At 58.8% G+C, this 23,586-nt stretch overlaps 2 protein-coding genes across 2 annotated transcripts; one reads left to right on the top strand and one right to left on the bottom strand.

Annotated features, from left to right (window-relative positions):
• Window positions 1-4,697: 4,697 nt before the first annotated feature.
• PTGIR (prostaglandin I2 (prostacyclin) receptor (IP)) lies at window positions 4,698-7,999 on the top strand. The gene is made up of 2 exons (XM_012653373.1): window positions 4,698-5,669; window positions 6,693-7,999. Exons 1-2 carry the CDS (start codon window positions 4,899-4,901, stop codon window positions 7,080-7,082), a joined length of 1,161 nt encoding a protein of 386 aa, XP_012508827.1. The 5' UTR covers window positions 4,698-4,898; the 3' UTR covers window positions 7,083-7,999.
• Window positions 8,000-15,065: 7,066 nt separating this feature from the next.
• On the bottom strand, window positions 15,066-23,201 carry CALM3 (calmodulin 3 (phosphorylase kinase, delta)). Its single transcript, XM_012653372.1, has 6 exons — window positions 22,998-23,201; window positions 18,598-18,628; window positions 16,046-16,189; window positions 15,770-15,876; window positions 15,383-15,518; window positions 15,066-15,245 (listed from the first exon to the last, which is right to left on the bottom strand). Exons 1-6 carry the CDS (start codon window positions 22,998-23,000, stop codon window positions 15,217-15,219), a joined length of 450 nt encoding a protein of 149 aa, XP_012508826.1. The 5' UTR covers window positions 23,001-23,201; the 3' UTR covers window positions 15,066-15,216.
• Between the last annotated feature and the right edge of the window lie 385 nt (window positions 23,202-23,586).

Here is a 23,586-nt window from a genome sequence, read left to right as displayed (position 1 = left end):
CCAAGGATGGGAGAAAGGAGAAGCCAGATGGGACAGGGCAGAGGGACAAGGCAGGCCCCTGGGTGACCAGCCTCCAGGAGCGCAGACCCAAGTAATCTTATTAGCCTGACGACCGCGCAGCGCCACCAGCTTCTGTCACCAGCTGCTGTTTCCTGCCACCCCCCTGCCGTGGTGAAGTCAACTCTGGGGCTAGGCCCAGGCTGGGGTCAGAGCCAGGCCAAGAGGTGGAGAGGTGGCCACAGGGGGAAGTGCTCGCTGCCAGCCATGCCTCTCTGCACCCACCCCCAGCCTGAGCGCTCCGGCTGCCCCGTGCCAGGCTGCCTTCCTTCCGCACACCACACCCTGCACCCCGACCCAAGGCTCAGAGCAGTGCCTGGCATGGCTGCTGGCGGATGGGACGCCCAGAGCCAGGACAAGCCACGCTCTTGGCTGTCACTTACCAAAGGAACCTTTCGCAAGCCCCGTTTCACTTAACGCTCACAGTAGCCCCCACACGACTGTTTGTCCCCGCTTTACACACAAAGAAAACAGGCACAGAGAGGTGGTGTCGCCCTCCGAGTTGGGGCTTGAGGTGGGAGTGGGAGGAACCCATGGATGACTGTTGAGGAGAGGTTCAGGGGGTGGCCAGGGGGGGGGTGAAGGCTGGGAAGCGAGGGTACCCCCAGGAGAGGGGCACAGCCCAGGCAAAGGCAGAGCAGGCAGGAGGCTGGGTGGAGCCCCGGTAGCAGGGCGGGACGCAGTGACAGGTAGGAGGCAGGGCCCATTTCGGGGGGAGGGCAGTGGGCAGAGAAAAATGGCCTCTGGCTACAGGTGCTGGGACCTTCCAGGGTGGACAGGTCTGGACTGACACAGCAGCTTCTCGCTGCAGCGATAGGGCACAGGTGGACTGCAGGTGGGAGCAGCTGGTGTCGCGTGTCTGGAACACGAGATGTGGCCGGCCTCCTCCCAGGGCCAGTGCCAGCAGGACGGAAACCAGGGAATCTGGACAGGGTCGGGCCCAGGGCAACCCAGGATCTCAGGTCTGCGGCACGTCCAGATGCAGGGCTGGGCAGCAGCCGCAGGCACTGGCTGGCGGGTGTGGGCGAGGCCTCATTTCCTGGGCTGCCTGGCATTGCCCTGTTGAGGACGCCCACCAGATGGGAATCCTGGCAGGGTGTGGAATAATTCGGCTGAGGACCACCTGTCCAGGCTCTGCACACTGGGTGGACGCAGCGATTTGAGAACACTCCTCCACCGATGGTGCCCTCTGAGCCCCTCTGTGTCCCCAGCTCTTGGCACACCGTAAACTGCCAGTTGGGGTTTGTTGAATGAATAATAACACGAGCAGCTATTTGAGGGCTTCCCGGGAGGCAGGCAAGGGGAACTGTCTCTTATCTTCACACAACACCCCAACGACAAGGTCAAGGCGGCCATTTGATGAAGAAGCACATCGAAGCTTTGCTAGGGTGAGTCATTTTCCCAGGATCACACAGTAAAGCAATGGAGATGAGCTTCAAAACCCATTTTTGGCCCGGCGTGGTGGCGCACTCCTGGAATCCCAGCACTTTGGGAGGCCGAGGCAGGAGGATCACTTGAGGCCTCCTAGGAGTTCAAGACCATCCTGGGCAAGAGCAAGACCCCATCTCTACAAAAAATTTAAAAATTAGCCGGGCGTGGTGGCACACGCTCCTGTGGTCCCAACTGCTCAGGAGGCGGAGCAGGGAGATCGCTTGAGCCCAGGAGTTTGAGGTTGCAGTGAGCTATGACCGCACCACCGTATTCCAGCCCGGGGGGGCCGGAGTCCCCGTCTCAAAACAAACAAACAAACAAACAAAACCCATTCTCTTTCCGCTGCACTAGGCACCCACTCCACATACAAACACACGGTCACATCCACGCACGACACACGGCAGCAGACAATACACGCACACACACGGAGTCCCACGAGCTCACACGCACACAATAGCCACGCAGATAAAAACGCTCACGTAAGTCGCATTGGCCCCACTAATCGTGCACAGACTCACAATACCGAGTTTACGCACCCCCAGTCCCCAGCACACCACCCTCTCCTGGTCCCCACCTCTGTGCCCTCCTAGGTGCTGTGTGTCCTTGAGTCAGTCCCCATTCTCAGTGGTCTCTGGGCTGTCCTCCCTCTTCTGCCCGCCATCCTGCGGTCCCTCCGGGGAGGCCCAAGTCCTGCTCCTAGCAGTGGCTGGCGAGACGAGAGCTGCTGACTCACCCTCCCAGGGCAGTTCCTTCCATAGCTCTCCCCCCGCCCCCACCCCGGGAAGCCACCTCTCCCACAGTGCAGCTGGCTGAACCCGCACCCCAAGGCACCTGGACGGGAGCGGAACCCCCTGCGGCCCCTGTTGTGGGCTTGGCCCGTGGGCCCTGGCTGGAGCCACAGCCGGGCAAGAGGCCTGGTATCCCCGGAAGGGGAGCGAGGCGAATCCAGCATTGGCGCAGACTTCAGGGACCCTCAGTGCCCTCATTAGGAGTGCGTCACGGTCCCTGCCACCTCTGCCTGCTCCTGCTGCAGAAGCAAAGAACTGATGCCGGGGTTGCCAGGGCTCGCTGCCCCTAGAGGCATAGGCAGGGAAACTGAGGCCTGGAAGGGGGCAGGGGCCAGTCCAAGGTCCCACTAGGCATGGGAGTAGAGGGGACTTCCTGATTGCTGACGGGTCCTGGTGGGGACAGGAAGCCAGCGGGAGGGAGGCTCCGGGAACTTTAGTGTCCCCCAGTGACTCCCCTGATGCCGAGACAGGACGCAAGACAGCCAGGCGTCATCCCTCATTAATATGATATAACTTCCTGAGTTCCCTCTGGGCTGCCTGGGGCCCGGAGGCCTGGGACCTGCACACAAGGCACCCCCAGAGTGGGGCCGTGTGGCCCTTCGGGGAGCCCCTGTGGGGCTGGAACTGGGGCTCCCATCCTGCCGGAAGCTGGGTGCCAGCTGGGCATGGGTGATAAGGAGATGGGGCGAGGGGGCTGTGGTCACAGTGGGGGGCACAGACAGCACGATGGCAGCTGCCCACAGTCCGGTCCTCGGGTCAGAAGCAGCCCCGCTGGCCCTGGGCATGAGGCATCTGTAGGCTCTCTCCGTCTTACAAAGGGCACTCTGGGACGCGCCGCAGGCCAAGGCTGGCCCCAGGCCTGTGCGGCATGTGCTATCCCAGTTTGCAGATGAGGAGACTGAGGCACACCAGCTTCCTGTCCTCGCCTAGGACCGTCACACAAGACCAAAGGTGGTTGGATCGGAACAGGCACCTATGTCAAATGGACGCGAGCCCCTGACTTTGTTAACTTGTCTCCCCGAAAAACAAGGGCTGTCTGAGAGGCTCCTCTGGTCCTAGTGGTCCGGGAGGCTGCCTGGGACGCCATGGACTCCGTGGGAAGGGAGCCCATGACCGCTGTGCCGGCAGCCAGGACACACGGGCTGGCCACACGGGCGTGAGGCTGCAGGGACGGCTGGGGGTGTGTGTGGGGAGGGTGGGAGAGATTTGGCGGTGATGTTGGAGCCCTGGACAGCTTTCTGTGGCTTAAATATTATTCCTGGAGGTCAAGGTCACCAGAGCTTGGCCTGGGGCCTGGGAGTTCTGTGTTGAGAAGCAAGAGGGCGGTGGTGTGTCCTTGTGCTTATGGGCCATGAAGTCCCCCAGGCCTGTCCCGTTCAGGTGGACACCAAATACGCTCCTCCACACTCCCTTCTCAGGGCTCTGCCCGGGTAGCTGGGAACCCAAGGACAGGCTGGAGAGACGGCATTTTTTCCTCTGGATAGGCCACCTCCTTCCTCAGCCTTCTGGAAGGAGTGAATTGTGTCCAGGGACCAGAATCTCAGCAGTGTCTGGAAAACACTGCATCACGGAGGAATTTCCTGGTCATTTCTCAATCCCTGGGCAACGTCCTGAGCCTGGGGCCTGGAGCCCAGAATAGACACCAGAGGCCACCCTGAGACAGCCCAGGCCATGGTCACCCCCTCCAAAACTGGTCACTTGTGCCCCTCGGGTCCTTCTTGGCCCCCCTGGTGGGCTCCAGACCTGAGTGATGGTGACTCAGGGATCTCCACCTGGGCCAGAGAAAGGAAGGGACCTGTGTGTGGAGAGGTGGCAGGTGGCTCGGGGATGGAGGCTGAGAGAGGACAGGGGGAGGGGAGGGAGGGGAGGAGGGGCAGGGGAGGGGAGAGGGGCAGAGGCGGTGATGGATGTACTACTTGGGGCGGGGTACAGGGAGTAGCCAGGAAAGGCGGCAGGGAGCCCAGGGGACCTCGGGAGATTGCTGGGGGAGGGAGGGCGGGGCAGAGAGAGGAAATGAAAAAGTGGGGTGAGCGGGCAAGATGAGTAGGGAGAGAGGGAGGGAGGGAAGGAGGGAGGGAAGGAGAAGCTGACACAAGAGACTGACACACAGCGAAAGACACAAGACACGGAGCAAGGCAGCCAGGGGGTGAGAGGAGCCGCAGACGGGAGGCAGAGACCGAGAGGCTGCAATTCCTGGTGCGGAGGGCCTGGGAAAGCGAGGTGCGGGGAAGGGCGGATAGAGGGCTGCGGTGGGGGAGAGAGGAAGAGGAGGGCAAGGGAGGGGACGGAGACAGGGAGACAGCAAGAGACAGAGAGAGAAGGCATGACCTAGGGACGCCCAGAAAGGGAAGGACAGAGACAGAGATAGAGACAGAAAGAACTAAGCGAGGGGAAGGAGAGAGAGGGACAGAGAGGGACAGAGGGACAGAGAGGGACTGGAGGAGACAGACGGGAGAGAAACGCAGGCACACACGAGGAGACGAAGAGAACCGGGGCTGGCCAGGTGACCGCAGCGGCCACAGGGACGGCGGCCCGGCAGCCTCTGAGCCGGCCACAGGGGAAGGCCCGGCTGGCCCCGACCTCTGCCTGCCGCCCTTGGGGACCGTCCAGCCCAGGCCGGCGATGGCGGACTCGTGCCGGAACCTCACCTACGTGCGGGGCTCGGTGGGACCGGCCACCAGCACCCTGATGTTCGTGGCGGGCGTGGCGGGCAACGGGCTGGCGCTGGGCATCCTGGGCGCGCGGCGGCGGCGCTCCCGCCCGTCGGCCTTCGCCGTGCTGGTCACCGGGCTGGCGGCGACAGACCTGCTGGGCACGTGCTTCCTGAGCCCGGCCGTGTTCGTGGCCTACGCCCGCAACAGCTCGCTGCTGGGCCTGGCGCGGGGCGGGCCCGCGCTGTGCGGCGCCTTCGCCTTCGCCATGACCTTCTTCGGCCTGGCCTCCACGCTCATCCTCTGCGCCATGGCGGTGGAGCGCTGCCTGGCGCTCAGCCACCCCTACCGGTACGCGCGGCTGGACGCGCCGCGCTGCGCCCGCCGGGCGCTGCCCGCCATCTACGCCTTCTGCGCGCTCTTCTGCGCGCTGCCCCTGGCGGGCCTGGGCCAGCACCAGCAGTACTGCCCGGGCAGCTGGTGCTTCGTGCGCCTGCGCTCGGCCGAGCCCGGCGGCTGCGCCTTCTCGCTGGCCTACGCCAGCCTCGTGGCCCTGCTGGTGGCCGCCATCTTCCTCTGCAACGGCTCCGTCACCCTCAGCCTGTGCCGCATGTACCGCCAGCAGAGGCGCCACCAGGGCTCGCTGGTGCCCGGCCCCCGGACGGGCGAGGACGAGGTCGACTACCTGATTCTGCTGGCCCTCATGACGGGCATCATGGCCGTGTGCTCCCTGCCTCTCACGGTGAGTCCCCCCCCCCAACCCGGAGCTGGCGGGAGGGGAGGGAAGGAGGGTTGTGCCCATTTCACAGATGGGGAAGCTGAGACTCCAAGGCGGTCAGACAGAGGCTTTGTCCACATTCAAAACCTCCTGACTTTCTCAAGTCTTTCCCCGTTTGCTTCTGCCCCACTGACTCCTCCTGACCCCCGGTCTCCCCGCTTACCATCCCCAGCCCCCACTACTCAAGCGCTCCCCGTCCTTCCCCTGCCCCTGTAATGACAACAAGGCCCACCGTTCTCTGAGCACTTGCTGTAGGCCGGCAGATGCCTAGTGGCTTACAAATACTTTCTCAGATAATCTTCAAAATGACCATGTGCACCCATCCCACAAGCATTTAGCAGGAAAGGCACAAAAAGCCAGGTCTCCAGCCTGGGCCCTCTGATTCCAGAGTCTGACCTCCCACCCACTGGGCTCCCCACTTCCCCAGCCTGGGCCTCACCCTCACATCCTTGCCTCGATTTCCTGCCAGGCTCCTGCCCCTCCCCCACCAGCGCAGCACAGACCCTGGTTCCCACCCAGTGTCCGTGACACCTAGTTGTGCCACCTTTATTCTGGGCCTCGGTTTCTCTTTCTGTAAAATGCAAGCGGCTGGGCTCGCTGTGGGCGTCCTTAAACCTTTTCGGGGGTTATGATGGCTCAGAGACTGGAAGCTGCGGGCAAATACGCACAGGCGCAACCACAGCTCTGCCCGCGGTGTCAGGGGGCCAGAGGCGCCAGACTCAAAGACCTGGGGAGCCCGAGGGTCCTCCCAGCTGCAAAGGGCGGGGAGACCCACATGCCCAACCCCCATCTCTCTCCCTCTAGGCCTCTGCCGGGGCTTTCCTTCCCTCTGCTCCCCGGATGCGTTCACTGCTTGATTTTCATCTTATTTCCTCCCTCTCTGACATCCACCCCTTCCTCATCCCTGCTGGTGAGCAAGTGGGAGCCAGGGTGGGGGGAGGGCAGAGGACTCGAGGGTGCTCCTTGACACCCCCGCCCCGCCCTCAGATCCGCGGCTTCACCCAGGCCATCAGCCCCGACAGCAGCGAGATGGGGGACCTCCTGGCCTTCCGCTTCAATGCCTTCAACCCCATCCTGGACCCCTGGGTCTTCATCCTCTTCCGCAAGGCCGTCTTCCAGCAGCTCAAGCTCTGGTTCTGCTGCCTGTGTCCTGGGCCCGCCCGAGGCGACGCGCACACTTCCCTCTCCCAGCCCACCTCGGGGAGGAGGGACCCAAGGGACCGCTCTGCCCACGAGGGGAAGGAGGGGAGCTGGGTGCCTTTGTCAGCCTGGGGCGAGGGGCAGGCGGCACCCTTGCCTCCTGCACAGCGGACCGGCAGCAGCACCGTGGGAACGCCGTCGAAAGCAGAGGCCACTGTCGCCTGCTCCCTCTGCTGACATCCTAAGCTGACCCTGTGATCTCCAGCCCTGTCTTCAGGGAACAGGAGCCAGAAAACCAGGGACACGGCTGATGGGTGCAGATGCCAGAACCTTGGCCCCGAACTGTGGGGGTCGTCAGCTGCTATCGCTCCTCTGTGCGGGCTCGGGGAGGAGAGTGAGGGACAGAGGGAAGGAACATTTATCCTGGAGCACAGAAAGAATAGTTCTCTCAAAATAACCAGTGGCCTGGCCGGCCTGCTCTGGTCCTCGAGCCTCCATCCATCTCACTGTCTAAATATTTAGAAGGCGGAAAAGTTCCCAGCGGCTTCTGTGTACTCAGATCTCCTCCGGTTGGGGTGTTGGCTCCTCTCCTCATCCATTAAGGGGGCCCAGCTGCCCACCCCAGATTCCCAGGGGCAGCCACTCTAAGAGCCACCGACCCCTCTCTGCCCCACGAGAGCCAGCGATTCTTGGAAGAGTTCCCCGCCTCCCCTCGCTGCCCAGCCCTGTCAGACTTGGGAGCCCCGGCACCCCAAGGGGAGGCAGAAGCTGCAGTGTCGTGTGTGACAATGCAGGACATGTGCCTGGTCCGAAAGGGGCCTGAGACACTGCGCCTAGCTTGGTGGGCCTGAGACATGAACTGTGGGGTGCGGGTGGTGGGGAGAGAGATGGAGAAGCTGGGGGATGAAGGGGTGGGGTGTGCAGAGCCCAGGGACTGCCCCAGAATGCAGACCCAAGTCCTATACCTGTCCCCAGGCCTCCTTACAGAGCCTGACCTCACCTCATGCGTCCTTGGATCCCTCACAAAGATTTCATTCATTCATTCATTCATTCATTCATTCAACAAATACTCAGCGGGGGCTGGTGAGCTGACTAGCATAATGGAAGTGAGTTGGCATTTGGTGGGGGAGGGTGAATGGGAAACCTCCAGCCCCCTGCGCTGCCAGCCTCAGTTCCCCGTTCTCACTCCCCCCCCACCCCGTCCCCCGCCCCGGGTTAAAACAATCAATCCACACCTGGGGATGACTGGGGTGGGCGAGGCCTGAGCCTCCCATAAAGACAACAGCAGCTCACACGCCTCTCACTCCATCCACACGACAGCTTATTATTTTTTATTTAAAGATAGGGTCTTGCTATGTTGTCCAGGCTGTACTTGAACTCCTGGGCTCAAGTGATCCTCCTGCCTCAGCCTTCCAACTAGCTGGGCCACCATGCCTGGCATCAGCCTACCATTAGATCCTTTCTCTTGAGGCTGGGATCAAGGTCCAGAGGAGGTAATCACCCGGCCTGGGCCACACAGTGAGAAGAGGGCAGAGCAGAGGGAGCAGGTCTAGCTTCCATCTCCAGGGGACCTTGTTTTCCTTGTGATCATAATCTAGTACTTAGTTTACAGGGTTGCTTTCAGGATTAAGTGAGTTGCTCTCAAAAGCAATTTAGCACAGAGCCTGGAATAAAGCCCACAAGAAATGTTACCATTATTGCCATCGTTGTTGTTGCTATTGTTATCTGGGCAAACAAGATTTAAAAACAAAGCAATGCTTTGCTTCATTGTGTTGACTTTGTTTTTTCAGTCACTATGTTTCAAATCACAATCAAGAAGAACAAGAGGTGTCTGGGAGAGTTAAAAACAGGTCAAGGAGATGGGTTCCTGGGTTTGGAGTTTCCTTTGGGATGATGAATGCTCTGGAAGCAGACAGTGGCGATGGTCGCACAGCAGTGGGAAGGCACCAGCTGCCAGGGGACTGTCACTTTAAAATGGTTAAAATGAAAACTTTTAAGTTACGGATGTCTTACCACTATTAAAAAAAATAGAGTACTGAAAAAAATTGTGGGAAAATATTTAGAAACAGCGGTCTGGACAGAGTAATACTATATTGGTTGAATTTAATAATAAAAAAAGTCCACTTGTGTAAAAAATAAAAAACCAGGTCAGGAAACATCAGATTGGGTCCTGGCTTCGTCACCAAACCTGGCCTGGCCTCAGAAGGCACAGAACCAGGGACCTCCCAAGCGAGGATGGTGAAGAAGGGATGGGCAAGGGCCGGGGAGGGGAGGGCTGGGAAGGGCATGGGGGGCGCTCGTTTCCTGTCAGTGTCACCCTGAAGGTGGGTTGGTTCTGTCCCTTTGCCCTCCTAGGGTTCACCGTGCCAGGGCTCGCTGGGCGCTGACCCACAGCCTCCTCACCTGAGGTGGCTGCCGTCACCGGTCCCGTGTTTTGGGTGGGCATGGAGGCGAAGAGCACGCAGAGGAGGTTGGTTTTCTGCCGGCTCTTACCCACTGTTCACCGCGGCGCCCCCACCTCCGTCCACCAGGCCAGGGGTTTGCAGACAACACCCACTCCGTCCACCCACAGCCCCTTGGGGATGATTTGGAAACTTCTAGCAGGGATCCTGACCTCTGACCTCCCAAGTTCATCCTCTGTGCCAGCTGCCACAGACCTGTTCTGAAAGTGCTGTCTGGCGGTCACTGCCCAGCTTGCAAAGCTCCAAGGGCTCCCCCGGCTGGAGCCGAGGGCCAGCCCCAAGCTCCGCTCCCCTGCAGGCCGCGGCCTTATCACTGCGGTTTCCCCAAAGAGGCTTCACATCTTCTGGGCACCCACATCTGTGCTTATGGCGATCACTCTTCCTGCAACAATTTTTTCCCTTCTTCATGGGTCGAAAGCACCCTTGCCTCCAACATCCTCCTTAAACTGTCCCACCTCCTAGAAGACTTAGCCACTCCTCCCTGGGTGGGCTCTCAGCACTTTTGCCCTGCGACAGCACTGGCTGCAGCCTGTCACGGCGCAGATGTGTCTGCTCTCCCATTCCGCAGGGTCTTGCTGAGGGCTTTCTGTACGTCAGGGCTTGTCCCTGTGATGCTGGGGACAAGGCAGTGACAGAGACGGCCCTGGCCCTGGCCTCCTGGGACTCTCAGTTCACAGAGGGGGGAGACAGTCCTGTCCCCAAAATGCGTAGGGTTGGGAGGAGGGTTTCTGGGCGGAGGGAATGGCTGAGCAGGGCCTGAGGTTTCTGTTGTGCCAACGGTCTCGACTCTGGCGTCCTGGCACCTCCCATCTCTGGCCTCCTTCATTAATTCAACACACTTTCCCTGGAGCCTCTCTGGGCGGAGGCTGCGGCTGGGCCCCTGGGGATGTGGCCGTGACTGACACAGCGTTGGCCCTACCTTGCTCACCATCCAGTGGGGCGACAATTGAATGATCACATAAACGTGTTATAATAAGCAGCTAAGATACAAAATTACGAGCTGTGCTACGTAGTGAGCGGCGCAGTGCAAAGATCCGCGGGAACATACCCGGTTGTCCTTCAGTATTGGTGCCAGGATTCCCCTCAGATACCCAAATCTGCAAATGCTCATGTCCCTTGTATAAAATGTCTAAGTATTTACATATGACCTATTCACATTCTCCTGTATACTTTATTTGTTGAGAGAGGGTCTCTCTTTGTTGCCTGGGTCAGAGTGCCGTGGCATCATCATAGCTCCCTGGAACCTCAAACTCCTGGGCTCAAGCCATCCTTCTGCCTCAGCCTCCCGAGCAGCTGGGACTACAGGCACACGCCACCATGCTTGGCTACTCTTTCTATTTTTTGTAGAGACGGGGTCTTGCTCTTGCTCAGGCTGGTCTGGAACTCCTGTCCTCATGCGATCCTTCTGCCTCGGCCTCCCAAAGTGCTAGAATTACAGGCATGAGCCAGTGCGCCCGGCCTGTTGCATGATTTTTATATTTATTTATTTAGAATATTTTCGATCTGAGGCTGGTTGGAACCCGTGGCTACAAAGGGCCAGCCATACTAGTACTGGGCGCCTGCCCTAGTCTGGGGCGGGACTCAGGAAACCACACGCTGAGAATGGGTCTGTCTCCCTCAAGGAGACTTTATTCGTTTTAAAATTCATTTCTTTATTCATTTCCATTTTCCCAGCACTAGGCCTGACCCACAGTGAAACACCCACACACCACGGCTGGTCCCGGAGAGGCAGCTCTTCTGTGGTCAGTGCCCCACCTGCTGGTCACACTGGGAGTGACACTTAGAAGGGGCCCAGAGCCACCTCTGTTAAGTGAAGAGGACCTGGGGAGCCCTCAACCCGGCCCTGGCAGGGCACCCTTGGTGTAGCCCCCTTGTCTAGTCGCTTCCTCAGGACAGGTTTTGAGCTGGTCTAGCAGACTTGTGATGCTTCCCGATCCAACAGTCCTCTGCTTTGGGCTGGAGCCGGCTGCCCTCGGTGCTCACCCAGGGGCATCGGAAGCTCAGTGCCATCTATGTCTTTGATTAATGAAGAATGGGAGAGGGAAGTCATGATTATTTGATAATGTAGCCTGCCTGAGAGTAAGAGTCTCCAAAACACAGGGCCCGAGGGGGACACTAATGGCAGGCAGCTGAGAGCAGGCAACGGGACGCGGGGGGTGAAAGCGTGGGCGTTTGGGACCCAGCTGAGCCACTTCCAAGAAGTGGAGCCCCACCGGCCGGCGCCCACTCTTTTCCGAACTTCTCCCCTGCCCACATGCCCAGGGCAGAGGAAGACACCATTAGTAGGGACTGAATTTTAGCATGACTCCACCCGGCCTGGGTGCGAATTAAACGCCGTAACGTCTATAAAGAGCTTGGCATAACCCACCGAGGTGGGTATTTTTCGGATCTTCCTTTTACGGGTCACACACTCAGAGGTGGCCCCTGAGGCTTAGCAGAGTGCCAAGGCTCACTCCAGTGAGTAGTCAAACTGGGATTTGAGCCCCAATCTGTGGGACACCAAAGCCTGTCGGAGAGATACTAGACCAGAATTTTCCACAGGTATCTTGGCTGCTAAGTGGGTAATTCCCATCTCAGACCCCACCCCAGCCTCAGCCTCGCCTCCCCACTGGCTGTCTCTGGCCTGCCTGAAGTATTTTTTCAAGACTCCCTCTTGACTCTAAAGCCCAGCAGTTCAAAGCTTAGACTTAGGGTCAGATCTGGTTCCGATTCCAGCTTTGCCACTCGCTTCTTACTTTATAACCCTGGAGTAGCGACTTCGCCCCGCTGGGCCTTCGTTTCCCAGTCAGCGAGTAGGGGAGGACCAGTACCCAGGCCAGAGCGCTGCTTTCAGGCTTCGGTGAGATGGTGGATGCGGAGCCTAGGAGGCAGCCTGCGAAGCGGGAAGCGCCCAGCCAAGGACGGCTGATGCCTGCAAGCACTCAGTGAGCACATCGGGCCTCGTTCCTGCTGTCTCACACCCAACCGTCAGCCCAGCCCAGGAGGCGGGTACTGTTATGCCCCATTTCATCGGCAGGGTCACTGAGGTCCGGAGGCGGTAAGGCGTCTGCCCAAGGCTGTGAGGCAGTAAGTGCAGAAGCCAGGATGCTCAGGCGGGTAGCTGGGCCCAGGCCCCGAGTTCTCACGCGCTATACACTCTGCCATCTTTATTGCGCCAAATGCCAAACCGCGCCGGGTGGCAGGAAAAGCGGGTACAGAAGCCGGGGCTCTGGAAAAATGGTTTGCCAATCCCAAGTTCTCCCCCTGCAGCGCCGGCTCCAGTGACTGGCACACAGCAGCAAGGCCCAGTAGGGGCCTCACCTCTCTGCCGCAACAGGGGCCCTGCCCTGCCCTGCCAGGCTTCTCCAGCCTTCCAAGGCCAGGCGAAGATGAGTGCAAGGACTTCTTTTTATTCTACTGATTTCTTCTCTGGTCCACTCCTGCCCAGCTCCTATGGTTGTGTGAGAAGCTCAGAAGTTAAAGACAATGTTTATCCACCTTTTATTCTCCATTCCCCTGAGGGAGAAGGACGTGGGATTTCTAGTGTTGGGGGTAGGAGGGAACACACGTGTTTTGGGAAAAGCCCGAGAATTCTGGTACCTCCCTCCACTGTAGCCCCCAGCAGTGGGAGGCCTCGCTTCTTCACTGCACTCCCCACAAGGCAGTCAATGAGCTTTCTGTAGTTTGCAGTTGTTTTGGGCTTTTTGTGTCAAACTGAGTGCCACGCCCTGTGGGCCCAGGACCATACCTATTTCCTCACCATTGCATACCCACACTTGGTGAATGCCACCCCTTCCCCAAGGCACCCAGTTGCGCTCACTGCAGGTGTGCCTCACCTTCCTCTCTATGCCTCACCTGGCCCCATGCCACTCCAGGTACTCGCCAGCTTCACTGGCTTTCTTATAGTTTTTCCTGCCTCAGGGCTTCTACATATGCTGTTCCCTCTGACTGGAACACCCTTCCCTCCCTTACAGATAGGCGACTGCCCGTCTTTTGGGTCTCAGTTCAATCCTGCCACCTGACTGGGCTGAGCTGGACTGGACCCTTCTTTGTGCTCCCGTGGCGTGACGGGTCTGCCTCTCAGTTCTCGCCTTGCAGTCTGTTTGTGACTGATGTACCCGGGACAGCGTCCTGCCCTTGGTGACCCTGCAGTCTAGCCGGGATCAGAACTCTGATCCAGAGGTGCCCGCTCTGCCGCGCTGACTGGACACTTTGGAGCCAGCATGGAGGCAGGGCTCTTCCACAGCAGGCCCAGACACTGAGATAAGAGGGCAGGAGCCGATCAGGTAGTCACTGTATTTTATTGGAAAACATTGATATATATTTTTCTTCACAGCTTGAACTGAACACAATATTGCCCGGTTTAAAAAAAAAACAAAACCAAAACATTCCGAAAGTGTCCACAGCCTCACGCCTACCTGCCCTTACCCTCAGCTCTCGGCTGGGTCTCCCATCATGCCCCGTCCCTCCCTCCCTCGGAGGCTGGGTGCCAGAGGGTGGAGGAGAACAGATTCTCAAAGCTGGGCAGGTCCCAGGAAAAGCCACTTGATCAACCTGGGCAGTGTGGGGTGGGAGTGGAGGGGACCAGAAGAAATGATCAGAAAAGGGAAAACCACAACCCAGAACGACCGAACTGCCCACATTGACTTACTTGTCCCAGAGGCGAAAGTCAGAAGCAAGGGCACGGATCATGCTCTCCGCTGGGGAACGTGGGGGCAGGCAGGCGGGCAAGGGGAGAGGCGGGCACAGAGCACAGATGTGAGGAAGCGGCGCCAAGTCACCACGGAGAAGCGGGAGGTGCCGGCTGACCAGGAAGCAGAGGCTGCCCTCAGCTGCCGTCCTCTAGGCGGCTGGCCGACGAGATTGTTTTATTGCAGGTATGTTCTCTTGAGAGCACGGTGGGGCCCATCTTCCCTCTCCCCACCCTTCAGCCAGCCCAGCATGGCGTAGAACAAAATCAGAATTTTAAGGGCCATAAAGGAAAAAAAAGGGTAACCAGCACATTACAAAGCGACCATCCCCACATCCGTTCCTAGGACGGGCCCTCGGGCGGGTGGGGCGGGGTGGGCGGGTGCGTCAAGAGGAGGGAGCGGCAAGGGATGTTAGCACCAGGTATTTACAGAACAGCTCGAGATTGCTTCAGGAACGTGGGCAAGTACAATTTGCAGAGTGGCCAAATGGGCAGTCCCCCACCCAGCCAAACCTCAGAAAGCCAATCCGATGGTTCCAGAACAGCGGCCAGTGGGATCTGAGTGTTGCCCACTCTGTCAGTCCCCTTCTGTGAGTCGGCCCCCTCGAGTAGTAAAAGAATGCCAGCTTCCAGGACCCCCTTGCCCCTCAACCCCCTCCTGGGCCACATCTGGTCAATGCCACGATTCCTCGTTGCCCCTTCAGTCCTTCTGGAATGCCTCTCTCGGCACCCCTGCCCCAAAAGGCTGCTGGGAGCTGCACACAGAATCACAGGGCTGGCTGCATGCAACGGCGAAGGGCATGCTCTTCTGCCTGGGCGAGGGCCTCGCTTCCCTCCCCAGCAGGTCCCGGGACAGGGCTGGCAGCCACCCCAGCACCCAAAATAAGATGACAAACAAAAGGGAACAAACCGAAACGGAGGAGAGCCACCCGGGCTAGAGGAGGGCAGAGGCTCCCCTAAGGGAACTGGGGAGGGATTCATCTTATGAATGCATCAGGCCTCGAAAGACGTGAATGGCAGAGGGGAGGGCGAAAGGAGATGGGGCGTGGAGGGAGACTCAGGAAGAAGGAGAAAGAGCAATCATGCAGCTTGGGACAAATCTTTTGTTGCTTTATCAGATTCTCAGTCAATCAGTTGGTGTTTGCTAGAACCGGGGTACGCAAGGGAGTGTTGAAGAGAGAGTGCGCGCGCGAGAAGAGAGAGATCAAGAGAACGGGCATCACCAGCTGCCCAGGGGCCTTCACTTTGCAGTCATCATCTGCACAAACTCTGTGAAGTGAAACAGAGAGAGACGGAGTCAGGTGAGCAGGCCGAGCGGCCAGCAGCACTCTGACATGAGGGACCCGGGGGCTTGCTGCTGAAGCCGCGACTCTGCTTGCCCCAGAGACAGCCTCGCGCTGACTCACCTTCATAATTGACCTGGCCGTCTCCGTCGATGTCAGCCTCTCTGATCATCTCATCCACCTCCTCGTCGGTCAGCTTCTCCCCCAGGTTCGTCATCACGTGACGCAGCTCTGCAGCGCTGATGTAGCCATTCCCGTCCTGGGGAGTGGGGACAAAGGCTTTCATCAGGCGCTTCTCCCGGTGGGAGAGGGGCAGCAAGAGGGACCGTCACCACCCTCACTTGGCAGTGAGCAGAGTGAAGGGGGCTGTGTGAGGTGGCAGAGGTTAGCGGTGGGGCTAGCGCTGGGACCCAGGCCTCCCTGGAGTGGTGGCTCAGTGGCTCCAGTTCTAGTCCATCTGCCTGAAGGCTGGCATCAGTGTCAGAGCTGTCCCTGGAAAGGACGGCTTACCTTGTCAAAGACACGGAACGCCTCTCGGATCTCCTCCTCACTGTCTGTGTCCTTCATCTTTCTGGCCATCATGGTCAGGAACTCCGGGAAGTCAATGGTCCCGTTCCCTGGAAAGGGGGGAAAGGAGGGGGGAATGCTCTTGACCTGGGCCCTGGGAGATGACCCCAGAGCCCCAGCAGAGGAGATACTGGCTTATCCATCACCCTGAGGGAGGCTCCCCGCGGTCACTCGGGGTGACCAGGAGCAAGGCTGCCCACACACTCCCTGGGGACTCACCATCTGCATCCACCTCATTGATCATGTCCTGCAGCTCTGCTTCAGTGGGGTTCTGTCCCAGGGATCTCATCACTGTCCCCAACTCCTTGGTGGTGATAGTGCCATCTCCATCCTTGTCGAAGAGGGAGAAGGCCTCCTTGAACTCTGGGGGAAGAAGGGGACTGAGTCAGGGGTCAAGAGGCCCATGGAAAAATCCTTCCCTCCGGATGCTGGACTCCTCCCTGGAGGAGGGCCAAGGGAGTCGGTCCCACCTAAAGAAACTGGGACAGACTTTAAGTCCTGCCCAACCCTCTCTCAGCGCTCAGGGCAGACCCCTTCCTCCTTTCGTTCAACAGTTATCGAACGTCTATGCTGTGCTGGGCAAAGCTCTCCGTTCAGCCGTCCCAGCTCAGTGAGGACTGTGGGGCAAATGGGCTGACAGCTGTCACTAGATGATTCTACACTTTTTTTTGGTCCCTGGCTTTGGCTTCTCCCTCAAATAATGAAATGGACCAAAGTTATGGAGTGGTTGAGAGCTAAGAGAATTCTTCATTTGAAGTACGCTAGCCAAGGTCAACTGGCTGGGAAGGGAAGGGTGGGGGAGAAAGGGAGGGGAGGCTGTGGGACGCCTTTGGCTGGGCTGAAGAGGAAACGTGGGCATCAGATCCCTTCTGACTGGGACTGCCAACCCTGTCCCCTGCGGTGGGCGCTACCCACTTCCAGAGGAGCTGAGCCACTGTGTGTGGTGAAGCATGGGGGTGGTCAGCGGAGCCCGGCTGACGGACGGTGCGTGGGGCGGGTCGGGGGATGGGAGGTGAGGGGACGGCTGCCAAGCCAGGAGGATGAGGAGCTAGTGGTGCTGAGTGGGAAGGCCACAGCTGGGGACGCATCAGGAGCGGGGAGATGCTGTTTGCTGAGCGGGGAGGGAAGCACGTGGCTGCTGCCCTCCCACTGGACCCGTTTTGGCACCTGTGCTCCCCTGCCCCCAAACCTCAAAGAACAGATGCCTGGCAGCCTATTCCCAGAGGGTGTGGGCCACGGCGAGGTGGTGGACACTCTGCTAATGGGGACAAGGTGAAAAGCAGAGTGTGTGTGAGTGTGTGTGTGTGTGTGTGTGTGTGTGTGTGTGTTACACAAGGGCAGAGAGCTGAGGTGACGGTGGCGGGTGGGGTGGCATACACACGGCTGGGCAGCTGGGACCCTGAACCTCCAGGCCCTGGGAAAATGGTAAGAGTCTCCTTGGGGATGCTGGCAGCTCTCTGTGCTGAGGCGTGTTGTTCCTGGGGAGGGCAGGGGGGTGGGTCGTGTGGGCACCCTGAGCTCCCTGGACACTGAACAAGGCAGTCCTCTGCCTTTCCTCAGCCGGTCGCCATAGCTGCCAGGGGCCAAAATTTTGAAGCTGCAGGTGTGACTCTGTGTGTTAGGGGGTGGGGGCAGAAATAAAAAAAAGAAGGCAAGTCCATTCGTGCCTCCTCCCACTTCAGAAGCTGGGCATTCAGTACCTGTCACATAGCTAGTTGAACCTGTGAGCAAAGCTGGGGTTCGGCTAGCTGGTGGGCCAGGGGCCCATTCTCAGCATCTTCCCCCATGTCTACTTTGTGCTGGCCCACAGCTAAGGAGAGAGACCGAGAGCTGGTCCCTGCCCTCAGGCAGCTCAGTGTGGGGAAGAGGGGGACATGGAAAGAATCACATAGTAGTTTCTGAGCCTGACCCTTCTGGCGGTTCAGGGAGCTACAAAATACATTACGTGGCACCCAGGGGTTTCTTTTAGCTTATTGAGAGACACATGATTGTTTATTCATTTGTTTAGCCAGGAAAAATTGTATGGAGCACCTACTATGTTCTAGGTACTGAGGATACAGCAGAGACCAACAAAATCAAGTCCCAAACGCATGAAACTCACTCCTACTGACAGGAAATGTAACAGGTAAAGACATAAAAAAAAAAATTTCAGGTAGTGAGAAAGGCTATGAAGGAAATAAAGAGTGATGGGCTGACAGTTAAGGAAGGTTGTCTACTTGAGAGGTGGGGTTTGGGAAGACTTCTCCAAGGTGACGTTTGAGCTGAGACCCAAAGGGTGAGAAGGCGCTGCCCGTGCAGGGAGCTAGGAGAGCAGCATTTCTGGCAGGGGAAAAGGCAAGTGCGGGCACGTGCGGAGGAAGTGCAGAGGTGGGAGTGACGAGCCATCTCCTGGGCGGCTCCTAAAGTGGGACAGGAGCTCTGTGGGCCCACAGGGAGGCAGAGGGTGCATCTTCTAAGCCTATCTGGCGTGAGCTGGGAAAGCGAGCTGGGGTCCTCCTGCAGCCACTGGTACCAAAGCCCCTAGATGACCCAGGGCCGGAAGAGGAACACAGCCTTTGTCTTGCCGCCTGGCAAAGATCCGTCTCGGGACCACAGGGCTAGGTGTCATGGAGGCACTGGTGTGCTCTTACATTCTGGGCACGAAGTATAGCACTAGGTGATATAGGGGACACACATGTTCATCCTTCAGATGTTACTCCTGGGTGGATAAGATGTGGCTGGGGACACAGAGCTTTCCGGGGGCGAGATGAGGGGACGACAGTAAAACTCACCTGCGATCTGCTCCTCAGTCAGCTGGTCAGCCTGGAAAAGCAAGAAGGAGAAAGTCAGTCGCCAGGCCAGTCGGCTACCACGGATGTACCTTCCTTACTCAGCCCAGCACGCTCTGGTGAGGCCAGTTCCACCCGGCATTCCCACTGGGCAAGGGAGGTGCCCGCCAGAGTCAGGGTCTGAGGCAGAATCGGGGCCTGATGATGAAGCAAGCTGGGACTGGGGTGGGTGGCCTGGACACCCAGGCCTACCGGATGCAGGGCTCGATTAAGCTGCCTACACCCCTGGGCTTCCAATCTCGACCCAGTGTGCCGGAGCCACAGGGGTGGGGAAAAAATGCCGGCCCCGGCCCCAAACCAGCTGCGCTGCGTGGCACAGCACAGTTCGTGCCTTGCTGCCGGGAGCCTCAGAGGCTGTGTGAAGGGAGCGGTTGCCCTGGAGGCCTAATCAAGCAGCTCTAGAAGGCTCCGAACTGAAACAGGCCAGTCCTTGGGTAGGGCAGAGGAACGATGGCTGGGGCTATCTTTGCTAGTTTCTGTGTCACCTATTTGGAGGCACTAGGCCCAGGCAGAGTGGACCCAGGTGGCAAAAATTCTGACTGGTAGCTCTGAGTTGCTCCAAGTGCCTGAAAGAACCTGGTGGGGCTGGAGGCAGCGCTTTATCCGCCTTGTGCACAGGGCACCATTCTGTTCTGTTTCTTTTGGGCAGGAGGGACAAATGTCAGGGAGATGATTGCAGCATGCAGCAGCAGTGGTGGCAAAGGACTGAAGTCTGTTTGCGCTGCAGTTTTTAACCCCTTCCAGCCTGGCCACTCTGGGGACTGGCCAGTTGGTGGCAGGCAGCCCTTGCTGCATGCGGGGTTTGGGGGTGGGGGACAGGAAATGCAGGGACTGGCTTCTCCCGCACTGGTGTGCTGGGAAGCAGCCAGATACAGAGATCCCACGGGGCAGGAGCTAGATGGGGGCCTGAATCCCAACGTTTAGCTTTAGGGAGCCAAAAGACAAATTTTCCTTGGTTTTTGTGAATGCTGCCAAGAAGGTGCCACCATCCTTGGACCACTTTGGGTCCAGATGACTGTTCCCCTTCCTTTCCTTCCTTTCCCAATTAGGGGAAAGGGGCTCCAAGTCCACAGTGGGGTTCTAGTCCTGAGTCTGAGAGCCACAGAAACTGATGCAAACTATCGTGCGTATTTGCATTATTCTACATAGAGGTTCTAGAAGCTAGGAACCAACCACTGCCTGCTTCCCCCACCCCCACCCCCGTCCCAAATATTAGGAACCGCTGATCTAAAAAAAAATTTTTTTTAAATCTAAGGGAAGAGGAACTTGAGGCCACCCCCCAAATAGACAGAATGGGAGGGGAAACCAAAGTGATGACAGAAGGGAGATGGCTGAGGGATGGGGGAAAAGGAAGGTAGAGAAGGAAAAACGTCACACATCCATATTCTGGAAAAGTCCAAAGTCTAAAGGGATGGTCAGGAGGCCAAACGAAGACTCTTGTGCATTGCCTTCAAAAAAGACCAGGTTGTTGGGCTCCTAAATGCCAACGCGGCAGCCCCAGGCCCACGAGCCCCTGGCCCCATCTACCCCTCTTGGTTTCTAAAGGCAAAGAAGCCTGGGGCCATCGCCTAGGTCCTGACACCTGAGGAAGCCACTTGGGGAAAGTGAGAAGAGAGGATGGGCTTCTGGTTACCGAAGCCAGGCAACGACGGGGGAGGGGAAGAGGAAGAACAGAGGACAGGAGCAGCCCGGGGAGGAGGCCTGCCACTCCATCTGCTTTTCACTCTCTCCCCCTGGCCTAGAATGGAAAAGCGAGCCCGATCAGGGAATTCCCACCCCACCACACTGCTCTGCAAGAAGCCCAGTGCTCCCCCACCTTTGGGCAGCACCGTGAGGGGTGGGGGGCAAGGAGGCTGGGGCAGGTTGCAGAATGCCCACGAGTGGCTCTGGAGGCTGGTGTTTGCCATTCCCCACCAAAAAGCTGGAAGACGCAGATGAGGTACTGCCACATTTGGTTGTCACAGGGTTGCTGCAAATAGGCGTGGCTCTGCATAAAGGGCCTGTCACACACTCTCGTTCCCATTTAGGAGACCCACTCCCCTGCTTGGTCAAGGAAACATCCCAGCTCTGAGCTACAGATCTCAAAGCACGGTTGCTGCCCAGAAAACATCACCTGAGAAGTGATTACGGATTGCTGGGACCCCTTCTCAGGGCTTCTTTCCTTCCCCGATTGTAAGCTTTCATCAAAAACTGTCTCCAAAATAACCCAGCTGGTCTCCTGCTTTCTTATCCCTCATCTTAGCCTCTAGCAAGGGGCTGGACAAGAAAAAAAAGCTTGGGGTGGGGGAGGGTAAGAGGGTATTATTTCTCCGCCTTGCCCCAGCCCCCAGCCAATGCCAGAGAGCAGTGTTAGATGAGATCAGAAACCAAGGCCAGGGCCCCTCACCCGGGCCAAGGAGGAGCCACAGAGCTCAGGCCAAAGTCCAAGGCCAGTTAACAGTGACTTGTCCCACCCATACCTTGCTGATTACAAACGGAGAGAGAAACTAGTTAGGGCAAAGCTGGGGCCCCATTCTGGAGGTGGGGGGAACTGCTGGCACCTGCTAGTGCTTCAGGGCCCCTCCAGCAAGCTTCTGCTGGGGGAAAACGGGGTAGCGGCAAGAGGAGCCATCAGGTCTGTGTCAGCAAGTATGAGATCTGATACACAGCAGCGGCTGCCTGTTCTCCCCAGCCTTGCCAGGGAGGATGGCTGCGCACGGTTCCCAGGCTGAGCCTGGGGGGGCTGTGGGTGTTGTGGGTGGCAGAGAATAGGAAAGAACTAGTCTGCTGGTTTTCTCTCAAAGCCCTAGCTGTGTGAATTAACAGAAGCACCCAGTGAGGGCCCTGAATGGGACAAGTGGCCCTCAGGCTGACGAAGGGGTCTCCCCAAAGGCCCTCTCTGATCAAGCTCTGCAGCCCCCACCCCGAGGGCAAGGGAATAGGCATCCGATTGTCACTGACGCCACACTGCACTGCACTGTCATTTGGCACGAGTGAGGAGATGCAGAATGGTGCGTGGGGCTGGAGATCATGAGAAAACCAGCACCCCTGTTTGGAAAAGGCAGCTCTCTTGGCCTGAAAGGGGCAGAGAGGGGGTGAGCCTTCTAGGCTTAAAAGAGCTGGCTCATCTGATGCGCCCCAAACTTTGATCCCCCACCCCCATTTCATGCAGCTTCAGTGCGCAATAGGGGCCTGAACAACTCCGCCCACCTGCTCCCACTGCCCTGGTGCCTTGCACCCAACCCCATTATTCCTGGGAAGGGGGACTGTCTAACCATTCCCTCTGGCCTCTGCAGTCCACTCCCAATCCAGACTGAGCAGTCTTTGTCCTCGCCTTGCCCTGGAGGCTGCTAGAGAGCTACCCACATCCACCTCCAAACCCAGGCCCACCTTGGCTGCCATTCATTTTCTCCTTCAACCTCACCTCCCACCATCCGAACCAAAGTCCTTTCCCATCCCTCACCTTGAAACCCATCTTCTCCTGGACCCAAACACAACACTCCTCCCCAACCCATCAAAAAATTCTCTCTTCCTAGTTCAAGTATTAACCCATTAGTAACCTCAGAACCTTTTCCAGCTACCCCTCAAATTAATCACGAGGCCCCCTCTTTGCCTTTGCAAGACTACTGACGAGCACCAGTCTTGCTAACCCCTTTTAACCACCCCCACGACCCCGATCCTTCTCAGTCCTGAGAGGTCAGAGGCTTCGAGAGCATCTTCTCTGCTGCCACCCACCCCTAAGCCTGCACCTCGCCCTCCTTCTCCTCTGCAATGCCGGTCTTTGTAGACCAGCCCCCAAAGGGTCTAAGCTGCAGAAGTGGCTGCCCATCCCTGACCCTCTCCGCTGCCCCCAGGCCCAGCTACCCGCCGGCACCCCTGCAGGAGCAGCGCAGCCGTCTCCGTTCCCCCTTCCCTGCATCCTCTCAGGACCCAAAGCCTCCATCAGGGCCCAAATAGTTCCCCTCCCCGGCCCATTTTTCTTATTTCATCCCTCTGGGGTTCAAACACTCCAATTCTGAGACCAAACTCCCCATCCTGGGTAAAAAAAATTCTTTTCTGAGGTCCAAAAGTCTCTTTTGGGAATCCAGACGCTTCCATCCCGGGTTCAAATGCCCCCTTTGGGGGCTCAGATAGCCAATGGAAATCTAAACACCCCATTCGGTGCTAAAGTCGCTTCTGGAAGCCTTTTGGGAATCAGACGCTCTGCTCCGGGATCCAACGCCCCCGGCAGAAGTGCACGGAGGGTCCCGAGGCTCCCGCTGGGGCCCGGACGCCCCCACTCCCGGTCCGCTCGCCCTCTCAGGGGTCCTGCCCCGCCGTGCCCGCCTCAGGGCACCCACTTCAGCCCCCTCGACCTCACTCACCATGGCGAGGCCCGGTTGTCCGGAGCACGGGGATCAAGGTTTCTCCGGCGGCGGCAGCAGCTGCAGCAGCTCGAGCTCCGCCGCGCGTCCGCGCCTCCACACTCACTGCCCGCAGCGCGCGTCGCCGCCGCCGCCGCCCGCCCCAACGGTCCCTCAACGGCCGCCGCGCGCGCCCCGCCTCGCCCGGCCCGCGCGCCGCCGCACTGCGGCTCCCAGGGATCCCTCCGCGCCCCGCTCCGCGGCCGCGGGCCCGCGGATCTCTTGTCCCCACCCCGCACAGGGCCCGGATTTGCCGCCGGACGCGCGCCCGCGCGCGCTCTCTCGCCGTAGGACTACTTTCTGTCGCCGCGCGCCCCGCCCCCTGTGCCCACTCCACTTTCCTCCCCGGCGGAGGGGCACTGGTCGGCGGCGCGTGACGCGTCCCTCTGTGAGCCGCGCCGCTATTGGGCCCGGCCCATGGCAGAAATGAGAGCGCGGCGCCGATTGGTTCGGCCTTCCCTGCAATGCGTCAAACTGGGGCGAGCCACCGCGAGGTGGTGGTGGGGAAGCCTCCAATGTGTGGCTGCGTGGAGCTCTGAGGCTTAAGGAG

Source organism: Propithecus coquereli, unplaced genomic scaffold (genome assembly GCF_000956105.1).
Source record: "Propithecus coquereli isolate 6110/MARCELLA unplaced genomic scaffold, Pcoq_1.0 Scaffold42, whole genome shotgun sequence".
Taxonomy (NCBI): Eukaryota; Metazoa; Chordata; class Mammalia; order Primates; family Indriidae; genus Propithecus; species Propithecus coquereli.
Note: the sequence above shows the minus strand (reverse complement) of the source record. Positions and strands in the feature narration are given on the sequence as shown.

Excerpts from the sequence above, each read along its gene's own strand:
- PTGIR (XM_012653373.1), top strand. The coding sequence starts at position 4,899 with ATGGCGGACTCGTGCCGGAACCTCACCTACGTGCGGGGCTCGGTGGGA. Across the intron at positions 5,670-6,692 it reads TGTGCTCCCTGCCTCTCACG|ATCCGCGGCTTCACCCAGGC; the intron begins GTGAGTCCCCCC and ends CCCCGCCCTCAG.
- CALM3 (XM_012653372.1), bottom strand. Across the intron at positions 16,190-18,597 it reads GACTGAGGAGCAGATCGCAG|AGTTCAAGGAGGCCTTCTCC; the intron begins GTGAGTTTTACT and ends TTCTTCCCCCAG. Across the intron at positions 15,246-15,382 it reads CGGCCAGGTCAATTATGAAG|AGTTTGTGCAGATGATGACT; the intron begins GTGAGTCAGCGC and ends TTCACTTCACAG.